Source organism: Eublepharis macularius, chromosome 7, assembly GCF_028583425.1.
Source record: "Eublepharis macularius isolate TG4126 chromosome 7, MPM_Emac_v1.0, whole genome shotgun sequence".
Taxonomy (NCBI): domain Eukaryota; kingdom Metazoa; phylum Chordata; class Lepidosauria; order Squamata; family Eublepharidae; genus Eublepharis; species Eublepharis macularius.
The window spans coordinates 81,246,397-81,270,031 of record NC_072796.1 but is presented as its reverse complement, the minus strand read 5'-3'; the positions used below and the strand labels follow the sequence as shown (position 1 = coordinate 81,270,031).

Below are 23,635 nucleotides of genomic sequence, written 5' to 3'. Positions count from 1 at the left end.
GGTGCTGCCCGTGCAGCTGACTGGTGAGGTCACAAACAGCTCCTGACCAGTCTTTAGAACTATTATGAGGGCCGATTCCACATTACCTTATCTCCCGTTTTTCTTGTGCAATGATTGCACAGTCCCTTATGGCGCGTTTCTCACTTGGTCGTCCACATCAGCCTTCTAAAAGCGGCTCTCTCACGCAAAACCATGTTCACATCCCCCTAATCAGTGTCTCTACCACGCAAAACAATGATCACATCCCCATTTCAAAAGACGGGATAAGGGGTGGGGAAAACCTGGCCGGTTCCGGGTTTTTCTTTTTTTAAAAAAAAAGGGGGGGAAAGGACGATATATCGACGCGCAATTATCTTGATTTAATGAAGACACGTTCCCTCCCTTGATGGTCATTGGTCAGATTGTCCCTATTACCACAGGATAATTAATGGCCAGCGTGAAGCGTGAAATATCCATGGGAAAGGGGGTTCAGTAAGGATGCCCTGCAGCAGGATGCCAGAGCTGAGCTTCATAATTTCTTTGCAAACTTGGGAGCAACGAAAAGATCGGCAGCACATTCCGTGTTGTCCATCACCAGAGAATTGATTTCGCTGACCCGTGAATGAATAAATATTCATGGTTTAACGATCAAAGTTACTACTGTGCTATTAGAGTTCTAGGCAGTACCTGAAAATGAAAGCAATATAATGAGATGTTGACCTATCGACACCGTAATTTTTTTTTTTAAAAAAAAAAAGGGTTGGACAAGGGCGGGGTGGAAAGTTGATCCTTAATTTGGAGGCGGGTCAAGACAGGATTTGAAATCAACGGGGGGGGAGGTTCTTACTCGAAAGAAAAAAAACGGTGACAAAAGCGCAATAGGCTGGGGCGACGCAATGACGATTTAATGGCGACTTCAAAGACGACGCGTGTGAACTGATCAGGGAATGGCACGGCAGAGGCAAAAAACTGACGCGAGATCTAAGGTGGTGTGGAATCGGCCGAGATCTTCTACCCATTATAAATAGTACAGGCAGCTGTTGCTTGCAGAGCATCTGGCTGTGTGGTCTCAGGAAGGCTTTGAATTTGCTAGGGCTAAGCTGCTAGTGGTGGTTCATCGTGTCCCCAAAGCATCAAAACATGGACACAAGAAATTAGAGATTTCTGGTTATTTTTCAAGTATTTCCCAGTATTTGTGACATAATGTACAGATTTCAGCTGCTTTTTAATGTATTGAAGCTCAACCCAAATTTTATTATGTCTGAATTTAATGTTTAGAGAATTTCTTAAGTTGAATGCTTCAAAATAGTCAGTATTTTGAGATGAAGCTTGATAAAGAATACCTGTTTTATTCACAGTTATGCCGTACAATAGTGCCCATCATTGTGTTGTGGAAGTAGAAAATTTCTTATTCGTACTGGGAGGAGAAGACCAGTGGAATCCTAATGGTATGTAGACAGTGGTGTGCAATTATGAGCAAAGAATGTGTGAACAGTTCAGAAGTACAAAATAACCACTTTTGGAATCCTAATATTGTTTTCCTGTTGTGTGTATGAGGATGAATGCAAGATAAACCTTACCCATGCAGTCAGTTACCTTGTGGCAGAATGCCATCTAGAGGAGATCCATGCATTTCTGTGTCACATGTCATGTTTCATGTATGTGGATGCAGGGATGCTTCTGGAGTCTGCAAAAATATGAGTATTGCAGTGCAGTCCTTAACAAAGTCACACCCTTTATGCCTGTTGGCTTAGAAGGGTGTAACTGTTTAGAACTGCATTCTTAATGCTTTAGTCTGTGACCCCAAATTTACTTGCTGAGCCTCAAGATTTCATCATAAATGAATTACCCAAGGGGACACAGTCATTCTAATTAAGAAAAAAAGGATTTAATTCAGTACTTGTGTCCTACATGAAAATTTAGGCTGGAAATCGAGGAAACTATGTGCATACACACTGGAATGAGCTATGCAGAGGTCCAGAGGTATCTCTGAAGTTCCCATAGCAGCTGATTGAATCTCTAAATGGCAGGAGCATGTTTACAGAAGCAGTTTTAAGTTGGAAAAAGGAAACATTGGCACAAACGTTTTAGGATTGCAAGTTTAATCACTAACCAGTTTTCCTCCCTACATCGTTTAAATAAGTAATGATACTGATTTAACAATAACAGAGTTAAGTGTCCATAAAACTCAGGGGTTCAGTCCAAAGCGCTGTGAATAAGCCCTTCAGCTCACACCTCCATATACAGCAGGTGTAGATGTGGTAGGAAAATCCTCCATGTGGAAAGTGGGAGCTTATACAGAAGAGAATAGTGGCTCTGTGTACACCTTCTGGTTACTCTGTGTTCAGCAGAATTGCTGGACTGGGGTTTGGATGTGTCTGTCATTTGTGAGGTAATACATCCCTTGAAATCTCTGGACAGTCTTTTCCAAATGTTGACATTTGGAGATTGTTATGAAGAATTTCAAACATTGTTTCCTGCTTCTGTATATATAATAAAACAACATTTGCAGTCGATGTTTTTTGTTCTAGGTTTGAATCAGTCCATTTTAGATAAAACAATTGTTAAGCATTATCAAAAGTCTTTAGATTTTTTTACTAGTTTTTTTTTATTTCTAGTCTTCTACAAGGGATTCACACAGAGATTATCTAGTGGTATATTTGCTTTTTATTTGATTACATAAATTTTCTAGAGAGAAATTAAACAATTTAACAGACTTCTGAACAAATTAAAAGGGGAACATTGTGCCTTGCAAAATTTAGAATATTGTCAAGACATTGTTAAAAAGCTTGCACATGAAGGCTGAGTTGCCGTTGTAGCAGTCTGTGTAACAGAGATAATTACAACGGGGAAACCATAAAACAGCTTGCAGGTACACATTTTCACTTCAAAATGCCAGAAGATCCAGCTGAAATTACATATATTGCATATATTTTATTGTGAAAGGCCTATTTCAACATCTGCACTAAACCAAATTATAGAAAAGTGTTGCAGCTGTTCATTTACTTAAAAACTGAAATAAACTAGTCCACCCTGTAAGCGTCTTTCTAGTAGAGCTGTTTTTTTAAAAAAATAAATAAATAAAATGGAAGAAGAGATTTTTCTATCCTGAATCACTACTGCCCTTTAATGTACAGCTATAGACTGCAGAGGAGGTCCAAAGCAAGTCCTGAGCCATCTTCCATATCCAATAAACCTTTGACCAAGGGGAAAAACCTGCAGCAAAACCAAATTGCATGGTGCCTCTAAATTGCATGGTGCCTCTAAATTGCATGGTGCCTCTCTCCACCCTTGGTGCTGACCTTTGAGTTTCCTCCCATTTCTGATAGAGGGTGGCAGAAATAACTGTGTAGAGGAAAGCAGTATTGAGTAGATTAATGTGCTCAGATGCCTGCCTGCTGGGCAGCTCCTTCCTCCTCTTTCCCTGACATCTTCTTTACTAAGAAAGGAAAAGAGGAGACAGTCCTAGTATGGAAACATTTTAGTAGAATAGCAGCATTGCCTTCCCAGACAGGAAGCCTTTGAGTAGAATAATTGTCAACCCAAATCAGCCTTGTGGTACCACTTATCGGTGGTGCACAAAGCTGTGTTTTAGCAAGTTGTTTGCTTATTTTGATTTCCCTGTTAGAATTACATTTTTTTCATGTATTTATTTTGGAAACCCTTTGGACCGCTTTTCCATGATTCATTGTTTAGTGGAGGAAGAGTGAAATGTGAGGAGCAATTTGCAGGAAGGAGTCACATGGAAGAGAAGTTCAGAGAAATCAGAGCAGATGTAGGGAAAGAAAATATCAGACAGTAGAAACTGACAGGAATGATCAGTTGGACAGAAATTGTGTGAGAAAGAGAGAATGAAGGGGAAAAAAGAGATGGACGGCTGGAGCCAGACGGTAGGGGTGAGTGTCACATGCACATATGAAGCTGCCTAATATTGCTGGTCTCTCTAGCTCTTACTAGCATCGGTTGTCCTGGCCCTCAGGCAGAGAAGGACTTTTTAGCAACCTGCTGCCTGAGATTCTAATTGGGGGGGGTGCCATGTGTTCTATCACTGGGACAACTATGGGGTGCTTGTGGTAGAAAGCGGGGCTTGATGTTGAGCATAGAGCACTGATAGGCACAATTTGAAGGGAAAGCATCTGGGCCAACTCCCACTGTCAAACCATTTGTGTGATGAGAAGTTTATAAAAACAAGAGAACTGCTTAGATAGCATGAGTAAAATATACAAGACCAATACCCCCAAATAATATAACTGTTACAATGTGCACATAGGATGAATCACACAATTAAATTTTACATGAAGAATTTGTTTTTCTTGGCATAGAATTTTGTTGTTTGGGGTGTATGATATGTCTATTTTGACTACTGTATAACATTTAATTCTGAAAGTGAGACTCAGTGTTGCATTTACATCCTGCTGCAAACAGAAACTTCATGTACAGTATGTAGACTTTATGGTTTTTGCCGCCAGGTATGACATTTAAATATGCTATTTCTTTGCCAAACAAGATCTTTAGTCAGGGCTTGGAAATCTGATTTGGGAGGAAAGGTAGGTTAAATATTAAGAAATGAAAAAGACAAGCCTATAACCTTATATTTATTGCTGTAAATGCAGTGTATGAAGAAAGAAAGTAGTAATCATACTGGTTATTTAACTCTGAAAAATATTTATTTAGTAGACTGTATGAGCGATCATTTATTCCTCTGTGAGACACATAATTGGGTTGTCATGTAGATGTGATTCAGTTTTTTAGTTACATATTCAAGGAGCAAGAAGACTTTTTAGACACGCATGTGTTGAAGGCTCAGGTGGTAAACAGAAATTGCCATGCGCTCCCTTGCTCCCATCTTCTTGCTTTCATGTCAATATGTAAATGTAAAATAAACTGCAATCTTAATATCTTAAGAGTATGCAATGCCAGCATTTGGTGTCCCGGATAATATAGCCCATGTTTCCATGGGGAGCAGGAGAGCATCCCCCCCCCCCAGATAGAATATTAACATCCTTTTCCTAAAAGTATGGTAGCACACTTAAGTCTTGCTCTTAAAACATTAAATAAATAAAGTATCTTGCATTTTTGCCTGGGAAATTTGTGGTGTGTTGTTTACATATCATGGAGGAAGAAATCTCCAGATGTAATAGGAACAAGACGATAACATAAGGATGCCTGAGTTTTGTTTGTTCTTCTTCCTCTTTTTTTTTTAAAAAAAAAAAAAAAACTATTTCAGATGCAAATATGGAGACAGGACAGAATGTCAGATATACCCATGATTCTGTAAACTGCCACAAACTCTTTATCCGTGAAATGGTCTGAAACTCTTCCCCTCCCCCATGATAATTTCCTATTGTGTCATAAGAATTTGATTTATGGCACTTTATTTTAAAATGCCACAGGATTTCCTTCTTTAAAAGAGACTGCACAGAGCCAAAATATTTTTTACTGTTACCTTATTTGTTAAAAGCCACAGTTTGCTGTTTCCTGATTTTTTTTAATTCATTGCTCTAAAGACCCGTAAAAGTTGTTGACAAGTGAAAGGAGTATACTATAAAACTAATCTTCAAATTGTAATGATAGAAAATGAAGAGCTAAATGTGAAACTAATCTCTTTACAGGAAAGCACAGTACAAACTTTGTCAGCCGGTATGATCCTAGGTTTAACAGCTGGATACAACTTCCACCCATGCAAGAGAGGTAAAACCTTGCTGCTTTGTTTCTTTTCTTTTTTGAGGGGCTGGGAGAGGAAACCTGCAAATGACATTACTACTTGCCTGTTCAGCCAAGCATCCCTTAAGTGACAGTGACAACACCTGCTAGGTCTCTGAGCCACTCTCTTCCACGGAGGCAGGTGGCAGTGGGCCCTAAGAGAGCAATGCAGGGAAGAAGGGAGGCAAGCATTCTCCATCCATCCTTGCCCTCTTCATCTTCATCCCAGTACAAGCATCCGTAGATCCTTCCTTGTTTTAACTAAATAACTGAAACAAATGAAAATAACTGAATCCTTCTATACTACTGTGCTTTATACCAGTTAAGGTGGCTAACAAAAATGTTCCTCTCCCCAAAATCAGTACTGAAGTATTCAGCAATGAAGCCAACTATGAAATATTTTACAATGAAGTAGCTAAAACATTTTTTGCCTTATAGATATGCCTAAATTTATAAGATGTCTTGTGCTGATGAGTGAGTTTCAGGCCTCTGACAGTCTCTTTGCTTTCTAGGTTCAGGTATGTGTCCCCATAGGCACAGTCAACCCAGCTTCCCAGAATGTAGTTACCAAAAATCAGATTGCTAGAGTTAAGTTAGGGTTCAACAAAGTATTCATTTTGAGAAGTTGTGGAGCGTAACAAGCTTAGCAGTCAGTGACAGAAGATTATGATAACTCAAATAAGGTAAATAAGCTTTATAACTAATATGAGATGGAATATAAAATAAAAAATCTAAAATGAAGTCTAAAATGATGAAGTAGTTAATGATCAGCTAGAGTGTGGATGTTTCACCTCAAGATTACAAAGAAGTTTACATTTATATATAAGAATTTAAGAAGGTAAGATGGCGATTGAAAAAGCTGTTATTTACGACTTCTATTACACGTAGATGAGTGAGGTGGAGGAAGGGAGGCCTAGCACCCCTTGTGAAGCTAGGAGGGGTTGCCAAAGGGCTACGGCCAGGTGTTACTCTGGCAACGACTAGTGAAGCAGTGGAGGGAGCCACCTGGGTCTGCCAGGCTTTCCACCCTTGTGCTGGACTCAGATATGGAGGGGGCGGGGTTCAAGCCACCTTGAACCTCCAACCTCCATCAGGTTGCTTAGTCCCAACCACATCTTCCTTGGCCTGGGTCTGCAATGCCTTAAATACCCAGGCCACTTCCCCCTTAGGATCACCTCCCTGCTTCCCTTCCCATGAGGTTTACAGGACTCGTGATTCTCAGCCCTGGTCTTGTACCTTGTCTTCAGAGTTGTCTTCTGTCCCCAGCTGTCTATACAAGGCAGGGGCTGGCAGTTGAAAAACAGGTGGGCCATAGCCATGCTGAACAGTTCAGTGGTGCTGTCAGTCCTGCTGGATCAGCATGCATCAATGGCATTGCTGGAGTTGTCCCTGGTGACTGGGAGAGCTGAGCAGCACAGAGAGCCACCTCAGGAGGCTCTGTGGAGGGCTGCAGGCTGCACCCTTCCCCAAGGATGAGTCATGGCAGAGGGGGGAATCCTGGAGCCAGCAGAGGTTCTAGCCTCCAGAGTTGAAGCCAGAGGGAGGGCATCCAGAGCCAAGGGAGGTCCTGGAATCCCGGTAGATGACCTGTTGATTCACTTCTCAGAATTGTTTCCCAACCAGTGCTTTGTCCCTCCTTTTTTGGACAAAGCTACAAACAGGCTTCATCAAGATGCATAAGACCATTAGTCAGATGAAAAGGTGCAGTTTTAGTTTGTCTTGAATCCATGTTTGATTCTGTATATAATTAAAGGTTGATATAAATTAAGTACTCTGTTTTATTCTCCAGATTATTAATATTAGTTGAGCTTGGTTGACATGGAACTAAAACTTTCAGATTGCCAAGCAGAAGATGCTCCAAAATGGCTGACCAAATTTGCCCAAAGCAACACTTGTATAGTTTCTAAAACAGATTGAGAAAGAGCGGTGGCAGACCACTACAGTGCATTCCAGAACCTTGGGGGCATAATAGTAAAACCTCTACTTCTATACCTTATTGTTTACCCACCTTCCTAGGGGGAAACTTGATTAGTGATACCCTAGATTTCAAAAGATGGTGAAGAAGAGGGGATTATATAGGAAGATATGTGTTGTTATTATGCAAACTGTCGTCCCTCTCTTAAGACACAGTTGTATAGTACAGAAAGGTTTTGAAAATACCTTGTGACTAAACACCTATAAAAATTAAAGATATCCCGATCATTCTGCTGAAGAAATATACGTGTCATAATTGCATACTGCCTCTAATATCAGATTTAGTGTCTGTATAGCTTCTTCCAGCAGTTAAAAGAAAAACTTGAATACCCTTCACTTTATCTTATACGCCTGTGACATGTTTAGAATATAATTAAAAATATCAAGAAGTCCAAAATCTGTTTAAATATTGTGTTCTTATTATCAAAGTTCTTTTTCACTCAGGCTTTACAGTGAGATAATTAACCTTCACCTCCTCAGTTGAGCCTACGTAACTCATAGTGTGATCAATTATTTCAGTGTAGTGAAAGTCTCTGAGGACAGAAAGTATTGCTGAAAATGTGATTAGACATTTTTAAAATATGTGGATTGTTTACTGACTAGTCCCTTGTGACTTCCTTGGAGACTTACTATTTATTAAGTCAATGCCTATCAAGACAGCTTTTAGCCGTTAATATTCTTCAATGAAGAGCTTTTATGCACCCCTGCCATGTCACTGTATGACAAAATGTTTATTGGGTGAACTAAAGGGTTTTTTCCCCCTCTGTTAAACAGAAATTGTGGAATGGACATAGCTACCAGGTGATCCAGAGATCACCACAGTATCTATCATTCTTTGTAGAGGAGGAGCCGGATTGAGTCCCTCCGCAATAAGCCAACCACTTGCTGATATTACATAGGGAGCAACAGTCTGTAGTACTGAATGCTCGGTGATAATTTATGATGAAGATTTTTGGAATGGTTTAATTTTTCAATGATCGAACACACAGAGACAGATATATAGGAAAAATTGTGTATCTGTAAAATTCTTTGTTATTTAAGAAGATTTCAGGATCTGTTGACACCATATACCTGTCATTCCCTATGGCACTTAGCCCTAGCATGTGACTGGACAGCAGTATCAAAACAAGTCTGTGAACTAGCATGAGGGGTATTGTTAATAGGCAGTATCATACGAGATTTGGTTCGAACAAGTGCAGCACATCTGTAGTCCAGCAACTCAGCAACCCTCTATAATTGTCTTCTACCAGTGGGTGAATTCTGTTTCATTTTGTTTAACCCTAGTAAATTCTCATTGGCCCTACTTCCTGGTTGTGTCTATATGTCTTTCTGTTTTTATTTTGTTGTTAAATATATATACATATTAAATGTCTAATGTCTGTTGTTTAACCCTATTTGGGTAGAACTGCAACATATAAATATTTTAAATAAAAAAATAAAAATGAACTTCACATTGTATTTGGAGAAACGACAGTGACAGAATTGGGTATCATTACAATCAAGACTGGGACTCTGTCCCCCCCCCCCTTTGGATTCTGTTTTTTCTCCTCCTTTTACCCAACTCAGAGGGATACGCAGTATGATGCTGCCAAGATAACACTGTTTGTGCCAGTACTGCTACAGTGTAAGCATCCACTGCTTTTCTTGCCATAGTACAGCTGCTTATCTCAACACTTTCTGCTTTCAGTACCAGGATTTCAGACATTGTGCCTTCAGCCCCACTACCATTGTGTGTGTGTGTGTGTGTGTTATGTGCCATCAAGTCGTTTCCGACCTATGGCGACCCTATGAATGTAAGACCTCCAAAACGTTCTACCTCTAACAGACCTACTCAGATCCTGCAAACTGGAGGATGTGGCTTCTTTTATGGAGTCAAGCCACCTCGTTTTAGGTCTTCCTCTTTTCCTGCTGCCTTCCACTTTTCCGACCATTGACTTTTCCAGAGAATCTTGTCTTCTCATGATGTGACCAAAGTACGGTAGCTTTAGTCTTGTCACTTTAGCTTCTAAGGAGAACTCCGGCTTGATTTGATCTAGTACTCATTTATTTGTCTTTTTGGCTGTCCATGGTATCTGCAAAACTCTCCTCCAGCACCACATTTCAAATGAATCAATTTTTTTCCTGTCGGCTTTCTTCACTGTCCAACTTTCACATCCATACATGGCAATGGGGAATAACATAGTTTGGATTATCTTGATCTTGGTTCCCAGAGAGACATCTTTATCTTTAAGGATCTTATCTAGCTCCCTCACAGCTGCTCTTCCAAGTCTCAATCTTCTTCTGATTTCTTCATTGCAGTGTCTCTGTTGGTTGATGATTGAGCCAAGGAATAGAAAATCTTGAACGACTTCAATTTCCTCATTGTCAACTTTAAAGTTGTGTAGTTCCTCGGTAGTCATTACTTTTGTCTTCTTGATGTTCAGTTGTAATCCTGCTTTTGGTGCTTTCCCCTTTAACTTTCATCAGTAGTCGTTTCAAGTCTTCACTATTTTCTGCTAGTAATGTGGTGTCATCTGCATATCTCAAATTGTTAATGTTCCTCCCACCAATTTTCACTCCACCTTCTTCTAGATCTAATCCAGCTTTCCTTATGATATACTCTGCATAGAGGTTGAACAGGTAGGGAGATAATATGCATCCTTGTCTGACACCCTTGCCAATTGGAAACCATTCTGTTTCCCCATATTCTGTCCTGACAGTAGCCTCTTGTCCAGAGTACAAGTTGCGCATCAAAACAATCAGATGTTGTGGCACCCCCATTTCTTTTAAGACTCTCCATAGCTTTTCATGATCTACACAGTCAAAAGCTTTGCTGTAATCTATAAAAAACAGGCTGATTTTCTTCTGAAATTCCCTGGTATGCTCCATTAACCATCGTAAATTTGCAATGTGATTTCTGGTGCCTCTTCCTTTTCTGAATCCAGCTTGAACATCTGGCATTTCTCGTTCCATATATGGTAAGAGTCTTTGCTGAATAATTTTGAGCATCACTTTGCTTGCATGGGAAATTAACGCAATTGTCCAATAGTTACTGCACTCCTTGGTGTCCCCTTTTTTCGGGATTGGAATGTAGACTGAGCATTTCCAGTCGGTGGGCCATTGTTTTGTTTTCCATATTTGTTGACATATTCTTGGGTATCTGCAGTTATTCTTTCAGTGCTGAACCGAATCGATCTGACTGTTAACATGGCAGTGAATTCTAGTACTGGACTTCTTCTAATCCTGAGGTGAACACATGAATCTGCCTTACACTAAATCAGACCCTTGCCTCCGTCAAAGTCAGTATTGTTCACTTAGACTGTGGCTCTCTAGGATCTCAGGTCTTTCAAATCATCCCATATCTACTCCTTTTAACTGGAGATGCCAAGGGACCTTCTGCATGCCAAGCAGAAACTCTACCACTGAGCCACAGCCCCTCCCCTTAAGAGTCCCCATTTGGATTTTGAATCAAGCAATTACTCAGATACCTGCATCTGAAGAAGGGAGCTTTGACTCTCAAAAGCTTATACCCTTAAACTTTGGTTTATCTCTAAGGTGCCACTGGACTCATATCCTGCTGTTGTACTGCAGACCAACATGAGTACCCACCTGAAACCATGACTATGGAATGGTCTCCAGATGATAATACTAGGAATTGTGGTTTGTCGTTCAGAGAATCTATGTCTCTGTGTTGAGAAAATGTAGTGCCTAGCTGTAATTCTGGAATAGGAAATTAAACAGCCACTTGAGAAAGTTTCAGACTAGTTTATCAACCTGTTTAGTCAGATGCAAAGTTGAATGCAGTTTTGCCTAGGCTTGCAGTTCTTTTGGAGTCAACAGAAGATTAGTGGAATATGCTGCCTTTAATGGCCCCAGTATTGCCTTGGCTAAAAAGTACTTATAGGGTGCGTCTGCAAGATTGCTCCTTCGTACTTACCCATCTGCTTCCCAGTTTGGTAGTTATCCAGGCTTCCCTTGGTAAGAACAGGAAAGCCACCAATTCTGTCTCTTTGGAAAAAGGAGGAGCATAAAATACAGTGTGGATTCTACAGTTTATTTGATAGTGGATTTGTCTGTATCTAGATACCAGTGCCAGCCATGAACCAGCATACTCTGCTCATAGAGCACGTGCCAGATGAACAAACAACATTTGGCCAAGTTGATTCAGTCTGAAGCTTTCCATCTGTCAAAACAACAAATTAACACAGTAGGCCATAACATAGACTGTGATTCCAAAACTATTGTGGGGACTGTAATCTGTGTCATCGTGTCTAGCTTCAGTCTTCATCCCATTTCCACAGTCTCCAATATTAAGTCTCGTATTGAAGATCTGTCATTTATGGGCTGGGTACATTTTATATTACTACAAACAAGGCATTGGAGAAAATGGAAAAAATAAAACGGTTCACAATCTAGTCATTACTCAGTCTGTATTCAGTATTCTACACATAACTCCATAATTACAGATGATTTCTCCTAACAGCTTTACATAGAGATTGAATCACATGGGTGATAAGATTGTGCCCTGTGGAATCTCACAAGACAACTTTCACACTGAAGACAGGTGGTCACCAACAGCAACCCTTTTAAGTCCAATCTGTGAGGAATGATTTAAGTCCAGGGCACATTCCCTGATACCTCCTTCTGTTGCCTCAACAGGATAGCACGATCTGTTGTGTAAGGCTAGAGATAGATCCTGTAGGAGCAATGAAGAAACATGATATTTGTCTACATTCAAACAGAGGTCATCAACTAAAGCCACTAGGTCATCTCTGTCTCATAGCCTGGCCTGAAACCACAGTATAAAGGGTCCAGAGCACGTCAGTTAGGCAAGAAAATCTGGAGCTGGTTGCTACTGCTCTCTCAGTCACTTTTCCCAGGAATGGCAGATTATGGACTGAGCAATGATAATTGACCACATCATTTTTCTGACAGGATAGGATTTTTTTTAGGGATGGAGGAATTAACTGCCGCTTTGACTGGCCAAAAAAGGGTGTCATGAGTTAATGACTGATTTATGATGGATATCAAGGGCTCATTAATATAGTTCTTACATGATTTTAGCAGCCAAGATGGGCAAGGATCCAGTGCACAATTCGTAGCTTTCATAGATGCCAGGATCCTGTCAACATCCTTTATGGTAACTGGGTCAAAATGGTCCATAGCAGACCAGATGAAATATTTGTATTGTGTCAGGCCTATATTACAGTCAGTGCCCAGATCAGAGCTGATTCGAGTTATTTTATCATCAAAAACCTTTACAAAGTTATCATGCCTAGTTGTTTCTGAGGCTCAGATTTAGAAGTAATTAGATGTTGAGAGACTTTAAACAAATGGGGCGGTTGTGAGCTAGATGATGTAGTAGTTGCAGAGAATTAACTTTTCTTTGTTGCTATCACTGATGTTTCATAGTTTTCCATTGGACCGTGTATCTTACATTGATGGATTCAGTAAGAGTTTTCTGACAGCATCTTTTTAGACCTTTTCCAGCCCTTTTTAAGTCACTCGGCTCTGTGGTCAACCATGGGGCTGGCTTCTGCCCCAAGGGTGGGAGAGGTCAGTGAGGAGCAATCTTGTCAATAGCTTCAAGGAGCTTCACATTCCAAGTTTCCATTGCAGCTTCAACAAAGTGCATGTTTAAAAGTCACCTCATCCCCATATTTAATCCTACAGTGGCAATCATGGTGATCCCCTTTCTCCTAGACTAGGAAGCCATCACATCTGACAATTGGGTAGTCACCATATAAAGATGGGTTATGTGATTGAATGTTATTCTCACCCACTTTTGGAAAATTTCTTCAGCATTCCACCAGTGTTACACTTCTTGGGTAGGTTCAAAGAAAAAAGAGAATGTGTTTCACACATATTACAATCCTGCAAGCTAGATTACTGCAATGCACTGTACCTGGGTCTGCCCTTGAAGACTGCCAGGAAGCTACAGGTGGTACAGAATTCTGTGGCCAGAATACTGACTGGAGTAGGTCATAGTGACCATATCACTCCAGTCTTCATCTGTCTCCACTGGCTCCCAGTTTTCTTCCAGGTCCATTTCAAGGTGCTGGTATTGATTTTTAAAATCCTATACAGCTTGGGCTAGTGTACCTGAAGGATTGCCTACTCCCATATCAATCTATCCAACCAGTCCTCTTATTTGCTCTCTTCCCTGTTTGTGTACTTTTGTGTGTTTATAGTTTTATGTGTTTACGTGCTTATATTATGCTTTATTTCATAAATTTTGCTTTATAATGTCTGAAATGTTTGAAATATTTTAATGTTCTTTTCCTTGGGAACCCTGAATTGGAAAGGGGACATAGAAATGTTTTAATGAAATAAATTTTATCTTTCTCAAAAAAATTTGAATGACAAACATTTCGAAGAACAAATGTCCTCCTCCTGCTTGCATGCATTGATCTCAGGGATGCTTACTTTCATGTTAGTATATGACCTAAGTTATTCATTCACTTTGCCTTTGCTCCTGATAATTTTTACCATTCATCCAATCTTTTAGCATACTGTGCCTTCACCAAATGTACAATAGATAAATTCAGTGTATTGGAGCAGTTCTTGATGCCAGAGATCCTTATGCATAGAGAGAGCTATGGCTGTTTGAGATCCAAACGCCATGTTCCTACAAGAGCACACACAGTTTGCATTGTGACATCCAGTTTAGCTAGTGAAATTAAAATGTGCACAAACCTGCCCCCCTCCCTCCTTACACAGAGCACAATAAAGGAATGATGGTTTAACAGTAAGTTACCTTACTGGTAAACAAATGCAGGTTATCCATCTTCACTGGAATTAATTTTCTTCTCACAAATCAGAACTTAATACTGTTTTAGGATACAAGTTAGTAGAAGGCAAAAACAATTGACCTATCTCCAAGTGCAAAAGTTGTGAATACAGACAAAGCTGAATATTATATTTTCCTGCCTGTGCTAATATAAATAAAGGAAAGCATAAAATTACAAAAAGAAAAAAAACCCACAACAGTTTGATTAAACTCATTTAAACTGATAGGGTCCCTCTAAAAATATCTTTGCATTATTATGATCAGTAAGGTGCTCAGTTCAGCAGCACATACGCTAAAACTAGTATGATCAGTAAGAAATCCGGTATCTGTTCAATCTAAGACTCATAATCAGATTTCAGGAATCAGGGTATAAACTCATTGCCTTTGGGGATTAGGAAAGAATGTCTTTTAACTTTCCCATGTAACTGCATTGTAAAATGTAGCTAAGTTCATTATCAGAACTTTTCACAAGCCACTACAGGACATGTAGCTGGACCAATATCTTGATCTGCTAGAGTAATTTGATATAATGTCTGTTACAGGAAATGGCAATATATTTCTTGGGAGCAGATATATATAAAGGAATGATTTCTTTTCTAAACTGAATTTTTAGTGCAATATTTTATCATGGATAAATTTTATAGCAATTAAATTTTATATTAATGAACTTGAGCTCTGTGCCTCAAGTGCAATTTATTTAGCGGAAAAGAAGGATAAGGGAAACTTTTTTTTTTTACTGTTGGGAGTTTGGCCATAAAAATGCACATTTAATCAGAAGAATGAAGTACCCTGGCTGTTTCATTTTTGCTCCTAACAGTGACACTATGTGGATGAAATCAAGAATGCACATAAAGGAAATCTGTTCTGTGATAGAGAGAATTGCAAAAATAAACTCCTTATCATTTATATTTATATAAGCCCATGCTTTAAATGGTATATACTTGTACTTTAATTGTTTAAACTTACATGTGTCTTTCTCATTGTAATTTAGTATATTTTACTGATCTATCACATAACATTTTCAGTTCAGCTGGTATTATTGTGGGCTTGTAAAGCTTTTATACCCTGACCTGGATGGTCTGGCTAGCCTAATCTCATCAGATTTCAGAAGCTAAGGAGGGTCCGCCCTGGTTAGTACTTAGATGGGAGACCACCAAGGAAGTCCAAGGTCATATGAAGAGGCAGGCAATGGCAAACCACCTCTGAATGTCTCTTGCCTTGAAAACCCTACGAGGTTGCCAGAGGCCAGCTGTGATTTGATGTCTCCCCCAAAAGCTATCATGCTGCTCTTACATTATGTACATTATGTACATTAGGTGCTTAGAAGACTCAAGGTAACTTCCCATTGATGTTTTAAAATCACTCCTGCACATCATAGCCATGTCAAAAAACATAACATGGAGAGAATTTCTGAGAAAAAACTATGTAGACTGAGAATGTAGGGTGAACTCAGCAGCACTGTATGATTCCATGAACTTTCAGACACTTGAGCAGCCTAATTTTTCCCCTCTGTTTTCCCCCCTTTAATAGACCCTCAACTGTTCTCATCATTCTGTGCCTACTGGAGCACGTTCAGGCTTCCTCAGAATGTTAGAGGGAGGGTATTTTTAGTTTTGGTTAGTTTGCAAAATTGTTTTTCTGTAGACCTAAGGATATTGTGCCTTATCTATGGTGGTCTGCTCTTGCTGTTTTCATAAATTTCATCATATATTCTTAAGCAGAGTTACGCTCTTCTGCATCCATTGAAGTTAATGAGCTTAGAAGGGTGTAACTATGTTTAGGATCGCACTGTCAGTTCGCTGTTAAATATAGTATTACTACACTGGCTAGAATGTGCATAGGGACTTTCTGCCCTACATTACTATGTGTGTGTAGACACCACAAGAGAGCCTTAAAGAGACTTTTGGGGTCATGAGTGTTTTGTTCAAATAAAATGTCTCCCATTAAAATTTCCCCCATTACGGTTTAGAAAAGGGAATGACATTCAGAAGCACCACTATCAAACTCGGGGGGGGGGGATCATGGAAGGATATTCCCTGCCCATACTGAGTTAGCCAGATAAACCTTTATTGGAGGGCAAGAATGTAATGCAAGGAAAGTTGTTCTATTTGCAAAAGTGCAGAAAAAAAAGAAAAAAATGATAATTGAAGAAAAAATCTGATGATGTGGTTCTCTTAGTAAATTGGGAACAATGACCCTTGAAGGACCATAAAGAAAGTGAATGTCAAGATAATTTATTATTGTTACATTATCTATGCCATCTTTTACTTTGTTTTACTGAGTTGTTATATCCTATCCATGAATGCCCCAAATATTAATAGATCCAGATCTCTTAAATCCTTCAGTGGCAGTAAAATCAGCACATACCTTTTAAAGTAAACTGTAGTATCACCTGGTCTCTCTCCCATCCCCTCCCACCCCTTTTTCTGTGTTAATTGGTACAACCAGGAAGTTATTTTTCTGAACCAGGGTCCGAAGGAAACACACAGGTACATGTGAACAGGATACTCTCAGTCCTTCTCAGGAGCATCTTTTGACTCTAAATAAAATAGAGCAGCAGACCTTGGATGTGAACCCCTCTGCGTTCACTGCAGCTCTCTTCAGGGCTGACCTGACTGAACAAAGATTCAAAGCTGTTGTTTGGTGCAGCATATATGTAGAAGAGGCATTTGCCATTCATTAAAAGGGATCAAGAGATGCAGATATGGCACACAATTAAACACGATTTTTTTAAAACACTCCTAGCACTTGACCTGTTTAGTGCTACTTATACACTATCCATGCAGAGGATAATTTTCCATTACTTTTTAGGAAACTTCATAGCCATTCCTTTTGCCATAAAGAGCTCCTCCGATCACTGTTTCTTTTGGAGTGTGGGGGGGTGTCTTTTCAAAGGGCTTATATATTGCATGCTAGTGTTAAACATTTTAAAAAATAAAAGGAAGATGGACAGCACTGTAGTGTGTGGGTGGTAACTCTTCTTAAGTGGTATATTGTGGGAGTGGGCAATGGAGGAAGCACAGGTAGGTATTCAAGAGTGAGGCAGGGTTACAGAGAGTCACCAGCCATATCACATCTCCAAATTACGTGTGGCAATATCACTATGTCAGTTCATACTTGATAGGGTTCTATTATAATTGCAATAGAAAATCCAGACATTACTACAAATGAGCAGTTTTAAAAACTGGGATGACACCAAGGGAAAAAGGAGAATGCATTCTGGTACCTTGGGAATAAATGAGTAAACAAATGGTGTTAACATAACCGCTGATTTGTTCCATAAAATGGAATTATAGAATTAATTCTGGTTACTAGAAACTAATGGTTCTATTTGTTTTTTCTTCAGGAGAGCCAGTTTTTATGCCTGTCGACTTGACAAAAACTTGTATGTGATTGGTGGAAGAAATGAAACTGGCTACTTGTCTAGTGTGGAATGCTATAATTTAGAGACAAATGAATGGCGTTATGTATCTTCCCTACCACAGCCCTTAGCGGCACATGCAGGAGCTGTACATAATGGCAAAATCTATATTTCAGGCAAGTTGTTTTCCCATTTCCTCTTGATCTCAAAACACAAAGGCCTGCGCACTAAATTCTTTTTTTCAAGGTAATATCTTCAGATGAATGAATGAAAGGTGTGTGTGGTTTTTTTTTATATAGGAGGTGTTCACAATGGTGAATATGTCCCCTGGCTGTACTGCTATGATCCTGTTATGGACGTCTGGGCAAGAAAACAAGATATGAACACAAAGAGAGCCATCCATACACTGGCTGTAATGAATGATCGACTGTATGCAATTGGAGGAAATCATTTAAAAGGTTACATTCTTAATAGTAAAGAAAAAAAGTACTGTCTTGTCTGTTTTGATAAACATTTTTTTGTTGGCTAGTCATAGTTAACTAAGTTTAAAACCCTGCCATGCATTTTGACATGAAGCCTGAGCTAACTTTTAAAAAAATTATAACAACACATTAAATAAATGGATAATGAATTCTTTAGATCATAAAAAATGGGAACATGGATGATTTGTCATTACCATGAATTCAGTATAACACTCAATTTGTTTTTGACCCATTTTCCTCCATGAATTTTTCAAGATAAGTTACATAACTAAGTAGGAAGCTGCAGCCATAGCTCTGTTGATAAACATTTCCTTCATTTAAGGAAGAAATCTCTTAAATATTTAATAATACTTAAAATCCATAATTAGTCTTAAATTTGAAAATGTTAACTCTCAAAACCAAAGGGATCTTTTCAAGGAACTTTATTGTGCAAACTTTGTACTGGATCTGCGGTGCTTTTTCTTCATAATAGTATATGAGCCACAGTTTAGTCTGGGTGATCTTTGATACTTTCTCATCCTTAATAGTGTTACTGGACCCATCTTTATTTATTTGAAACATTTAAAAACTGCCATATGGAAGTTCTTCAGACAATTCCTAAAAATAGGAGCAATACAATAAAATACATAAAAACATAAACCTAATACTATTTATGTTTCAAATAATTTTTGCAGACATGATAATTTATATGCAACAAAATATAGCAAAAGTTAAAAAGAAAGCAGCAGTTAAAACACGATAATTTAACAGAGCCATATATCACCAAACACCTAAGAAATATGTCTCTTGCGGTTACTCTTCTTGTTTCTGAAGTGAAGTGAGAAGTGAAGAGATAACCATTTTAGTCAACTGAAGGATGCTATGTTCAGTGGTATCAAAAGCTACTGAGAGATCCAGGAGAATCAGCATAATCTCTTCGTCTCATTTTTCTATTTGTGAAGGTCATCAGTCAGGGTAACCAGAGCAATTTCAATACCAAAACCAAGTTCAAACTCAGATTGAAATGTGTCTAGGTGACCACTTTCCTCCAGGAAATACCGGAGTTGCAGATCCTCCCATTTGTTCTAACATTTCTCTCAAAAATTGATGCTTGTGATCAATCAGTAGTTGTTAATTTTGTATGGGACCAGGGATTTTTTCTTCAGGGGTGGCCTCTGGTTTGCCAAATCCAAGGCAGTCAAGACAGCACCCGTCTACAAGGAAGCATTAACCAATTCCAAGTTGCTCCCACCCACCCCCCTCAGTATACTGTAATAAGTCATGATGGGTAAGATTGGAGCAAAGAGGAGGTAAATGTCACCACTCTAAGCAGCTTGTCCAAATAATCAGGATTAGGGCTGTGCGCTTCGGGTTTTGCTTCGGGTAAAGTTACTTTGATAGGCTGGCTTTAATTTCTAAGGATAAATATATTCTAGTAGAGGTGCTTTTAATTATGCTCTTTGATGAGATACATTTTATAAGTACTATAGGGTTTTCTAAATAAATGGTTTTAAATTATTCTGTAAATTTGTGATACAGGTTTTTCCCACCTGGATGTCATGCTTGTGGAATGCTACGACCCAAAAGGCGACCAATGGAATATTTTGCAGACTCCCATTTTGGAGGGTCGCAGTGGTCCAGGATGTGCAGTTCTTGATGACAGCATTTACCTTGTAGGAGGTTATAGCTGGAGTATGGTATGTACCTATTGTCTATAAATGGGTCCCCTCAAATGGTAGCTACAGCATGCTTTAGCCATTTTCTCAGGAATTATAATTAAATTGCTGTCATAATCTTTGACAGTGGCTGATTTTTAACTTGCTTCAGAAAATTGTCAGTCATTTCTTTTTAAAGTATGATTACTGTGATTGTGAAAATACAGGATTAAGGGATGGGATTTTGAAACCTTCAGAAAGATTTCTAGCATGCTATATATTGTATGCAAAGAACATAAAAGTGTTTGCTTTAATAACAAAGGTTCAGCATATATATCCTTTGTACCAAAGGAAAGTGCAGCTTTTCTAGGAGCAGTGAACACTAGTATTATTGCATCTCTAAAGCATTTTGTTTAGAGGATGCTAGAGAAGACCTTTGTTACTTAGAGGCACCATTTACATTAATAGGACTGCTCTCTCCTTGAAGATAAATCTTCATAATCTACTTGATACCTTTTGAGGAAAAGTCAGACTTCGCTAGTCCTACTCAGTTATTCTAGAAATCTGGTTCTTTAGCTTTGGTTCTCCCGGCATGAGTTTGAATGTGAAATTGTTAGATCAACCATCTATTTTGGGATCCTAGTACACATTTTTTTTAAGGATAGCAACTTGTGACTGAACAGAGATGGCTTGTTTGCACATGATTGTTGTGAAGATGAGGCATGCACAGTGTTTGAAGAATCAAGAAACAGTTATTTTCTAGTTGAAGTCACCTTTGGTGGGGAGGCGTTGCACATCAGCAGACTTTAACAACAACTTTATTGAATTACAGGGAGCCTACAAATCTTCCACTATTTGTTACAGTCCTGAGAAAGGCACCTGGACAGAGCTTGAAGGAGATGTAGCTGAACCACTTGCAGGACCTGCTTGTTCTACTGTCATACTGCCCGCGTGTGTGCCGTACAACAAATAACATTCTGACAGTACTAAAATGGACATGGTTAAATTCTGGAAAGTAATGAGAAGTGGCATAAATATTTTAAAAGAACAGAGTTTCTGGTACCACATATCACAAGACTCTACCCCACCCCACCCCAATTTATGGTTTTAACCTGTATTTTTCCAACCTCAGACCGAGACTGGTATCTTGTCAGAGAACTAGTTTAAATGCATGGAACATTGCACATGTTGACAGATGGCCACATAAGATTGATCTTAACTTTTCCATGCTAAAGACCTTTATATTGATTCCAAATTAAAAGGGAAAAAATGTCAAACATCAAAACACCCCCGGAACTGAACAAGATTATTATTGTGCACTGTATTTTATCTGCATGGGATCCGTGTTGAAGTCATAGTAATGTTCACAAGTAATTCAGATTTGAGGTACTGAAAAGCAGTGAATTGCAGACTTGGCTCCTCCTCCATTTGAATCCTAAACTATGGCTGGTTTCACGTGTTCTGGAAGCTATACATCAGAAGGAAGATCTTAAGAGGCAATGGCATAGCGGTGCTTCTCTTTTGAACAACAGCCTCTCTCCTGCATTCTGCTCTCAGAACCTTTTTATTGGAAACAACTTCAGGCAGATCTTTGGAGTGTGCAGCATATAAATATATTAAATAAACCCCTGTGTCTAGATATAGCCAAAAAAGCAGGAGGCTGTAAGATTTACTCTCGCAACTGAGGTTTTAAGATTGGTGCCAGTCACTGCTCTTATTTGCACTAGAGTTTATTCTGGAGCAATTACCTTTGAAGTTCATAGATACTGTTTTTATTCCTGCATAGCGTAGAAGACATTTTGGCTTGAATGAATAATTCTTTTTTTTTTAAGATTCAGATTATTTGTATAATACATTTATAAATATCAAATGCTAGTTAACAAATGTTTGTCATTTTGGCTAATCGATTAGATACATATTACAGTTAGATACATTTATCTCCAAATGCAAGGGTACAGATTTCAAAGTATGGTTTGTATTGTGTGGTATTCAGAGGTCCTTGTCAAGTACCTATGTAATCCCCTTTTCTGATTTTCTTTAATATATTAATACACTTGCATTGAAATCCTAAGCAGAGTTAACTCCAACCTAAGGCTATTGAAATCAGTGGGCTTAAACTGGAGTAACTCTGCTTGGGATTTCACTGTTGATGTTTTGTGCTTTTGATGAAGAGATCTAAGAGCATAATACAACATAACATGCAGTTTTGCATAACTACATCTCAACAGATTCATTCCTTAAAAAAAAAAAAGCTAGCTATGCCTAAATGTAGCCTGGATGTAGCCTTCTGCCCAATGTTAGCACACTGTTAAAGTCTGTACACATTCTTGATTCTAATGTTAACATATATACACATTCATAACACAAAACTTTTGCTCTACGTACTTTTGACATCCCTGCTGTGGTAATCAGATCTCAGCCATCTTTGGATAATCCTTTAGATATGTGCATAGTGAATATTAATCCACAAACCTGATCCATAGCCCAATTAAACTAACTTTAAGAAAACTAAATCCTCTTAAATCTCTGTATTTCAGGATGAAGACAGATCTAGTATAAAGACAGAGTTCTCACGCATTCTTGAGCCATGAGGTAAGCTTCGCTTCCTCCTGGCTATCAGCATATTAACTGCCTTATTAATTAAAAATAATCAATATTAAATGCCAAATTGACGGAGTTCGTAGGAAAGGTTTCTTGGTGGCATCACTTCTTCAGACTTTTCCCAGAATTCAGTCCTGGAGAAGGATTCTACATTTGTATTGAATACGATAAGGCCAAAGCTGCTCTAAAAAATGTTAGATCTGTCTTCACCCTCTGCTGAACTGTGCTGTGCCAGACTTTGATCTTAACTATATTTGCTTAGAAATAATCAAAGGGACATAGTTTCAATCATGCCTATTCAGACATAGATGATTAATTACTTCTGTTACTTTGGATTGGTTTGTTGCAATAGTGCAAGCAGAAACTTGCACGTACACACCCAAGATCATCTGCAATTTGTGCAAAAGTATAAGTGTCACCAAGGCAGTATAGAATCATGCCCAGCTTTCCCAAAGCTGTACAGGCAAATGCTGGTGATTATGATGCATAGGGTAAAAAGCAAAAAGGCACCATATGTTGGCTTCTACTACAGCACAAATAAACAGAAGGCATAAATTACAGTTAGCCAAAGAAAACAATTGGTAGGATACTGTGAGATTTACAGTGCCATCCTAAGCACAGCGACACTGTTCTAAGGCCAATGAGGTCAGTGGGCTTAGAAAGGTGTAACTCTTCTTACGATGGCACTATTAGGCTTCAAAGAAAGTTACAGAAATTATGGAGAATTAATATGGGATGCCTTTTTATGACATAATTACTCCATTAATATTATTATCACCTGCTATTTTGCTTATGCTAACTCAATTATTATCATTTGCACAAAACTAGAAGAGATTTATTCTCTCTATATGTAGCAAATGAATTGAGGGAACCTATATGTTTAAAAGAATTAATATAGTGAAAATCCTACTAAGAATTCCTGAAATTGAAGTATTTGTTCTGGAACCTCAACCCATTTTTACTATGTAGTGCAATCTTGGTCAATTTTGTATTTATTTGTGTTGTTCAGATCCGAGGGATCCCTTGTAAAATAATATTTTGTGCAATCATAACTTTTGGGAGGTTTTGTTTAGGAATATATATGTGTATATAAATATATGAAAAGGAAGCCTGTTACTGAATGAGAGAACTT

At 38.7% G+C, this 23,635-nt stretch overlaps 1 protein-coding gene across 1 annotated transcript in view; it reads left to right on the top strand.

Annotated features, from left to right (window-relative positions):
* The window catches only part of KLHL14 (kelch like family member 14), an 87,963-nt gene extending 67,088 nt beyond the window's left edge, over positions 1-20,875 (top strand). Inside the window, exons 3-8 of the mRNA XM_054985764.1 lie at positions 1,338-1,427; positions 5,592-5,670; positions 17,772-17,962; positions 18,086-18,244; positions 19,787-19,944; positions 20,735-20,875. Coding sequence (XP_054841739.1) covers positions 1,338-1,427; positions 5,592-5,670; positions 17,772-17,962; positions 18,086-18,244; positions 19,787-19,944; positions 20,735-20,875 — 818 coding nt within the window. The remainder of the gene's footprint in view (positions 1-1,337; positions 1,428-5,591; positions 5,671-17,771; positions 17,963-18,085; positions 18,245-19,786; positions 19,945-20,734) is intronic.
* Positions 20,876-23,635: the final 2,760 nt, after the last annotated feature.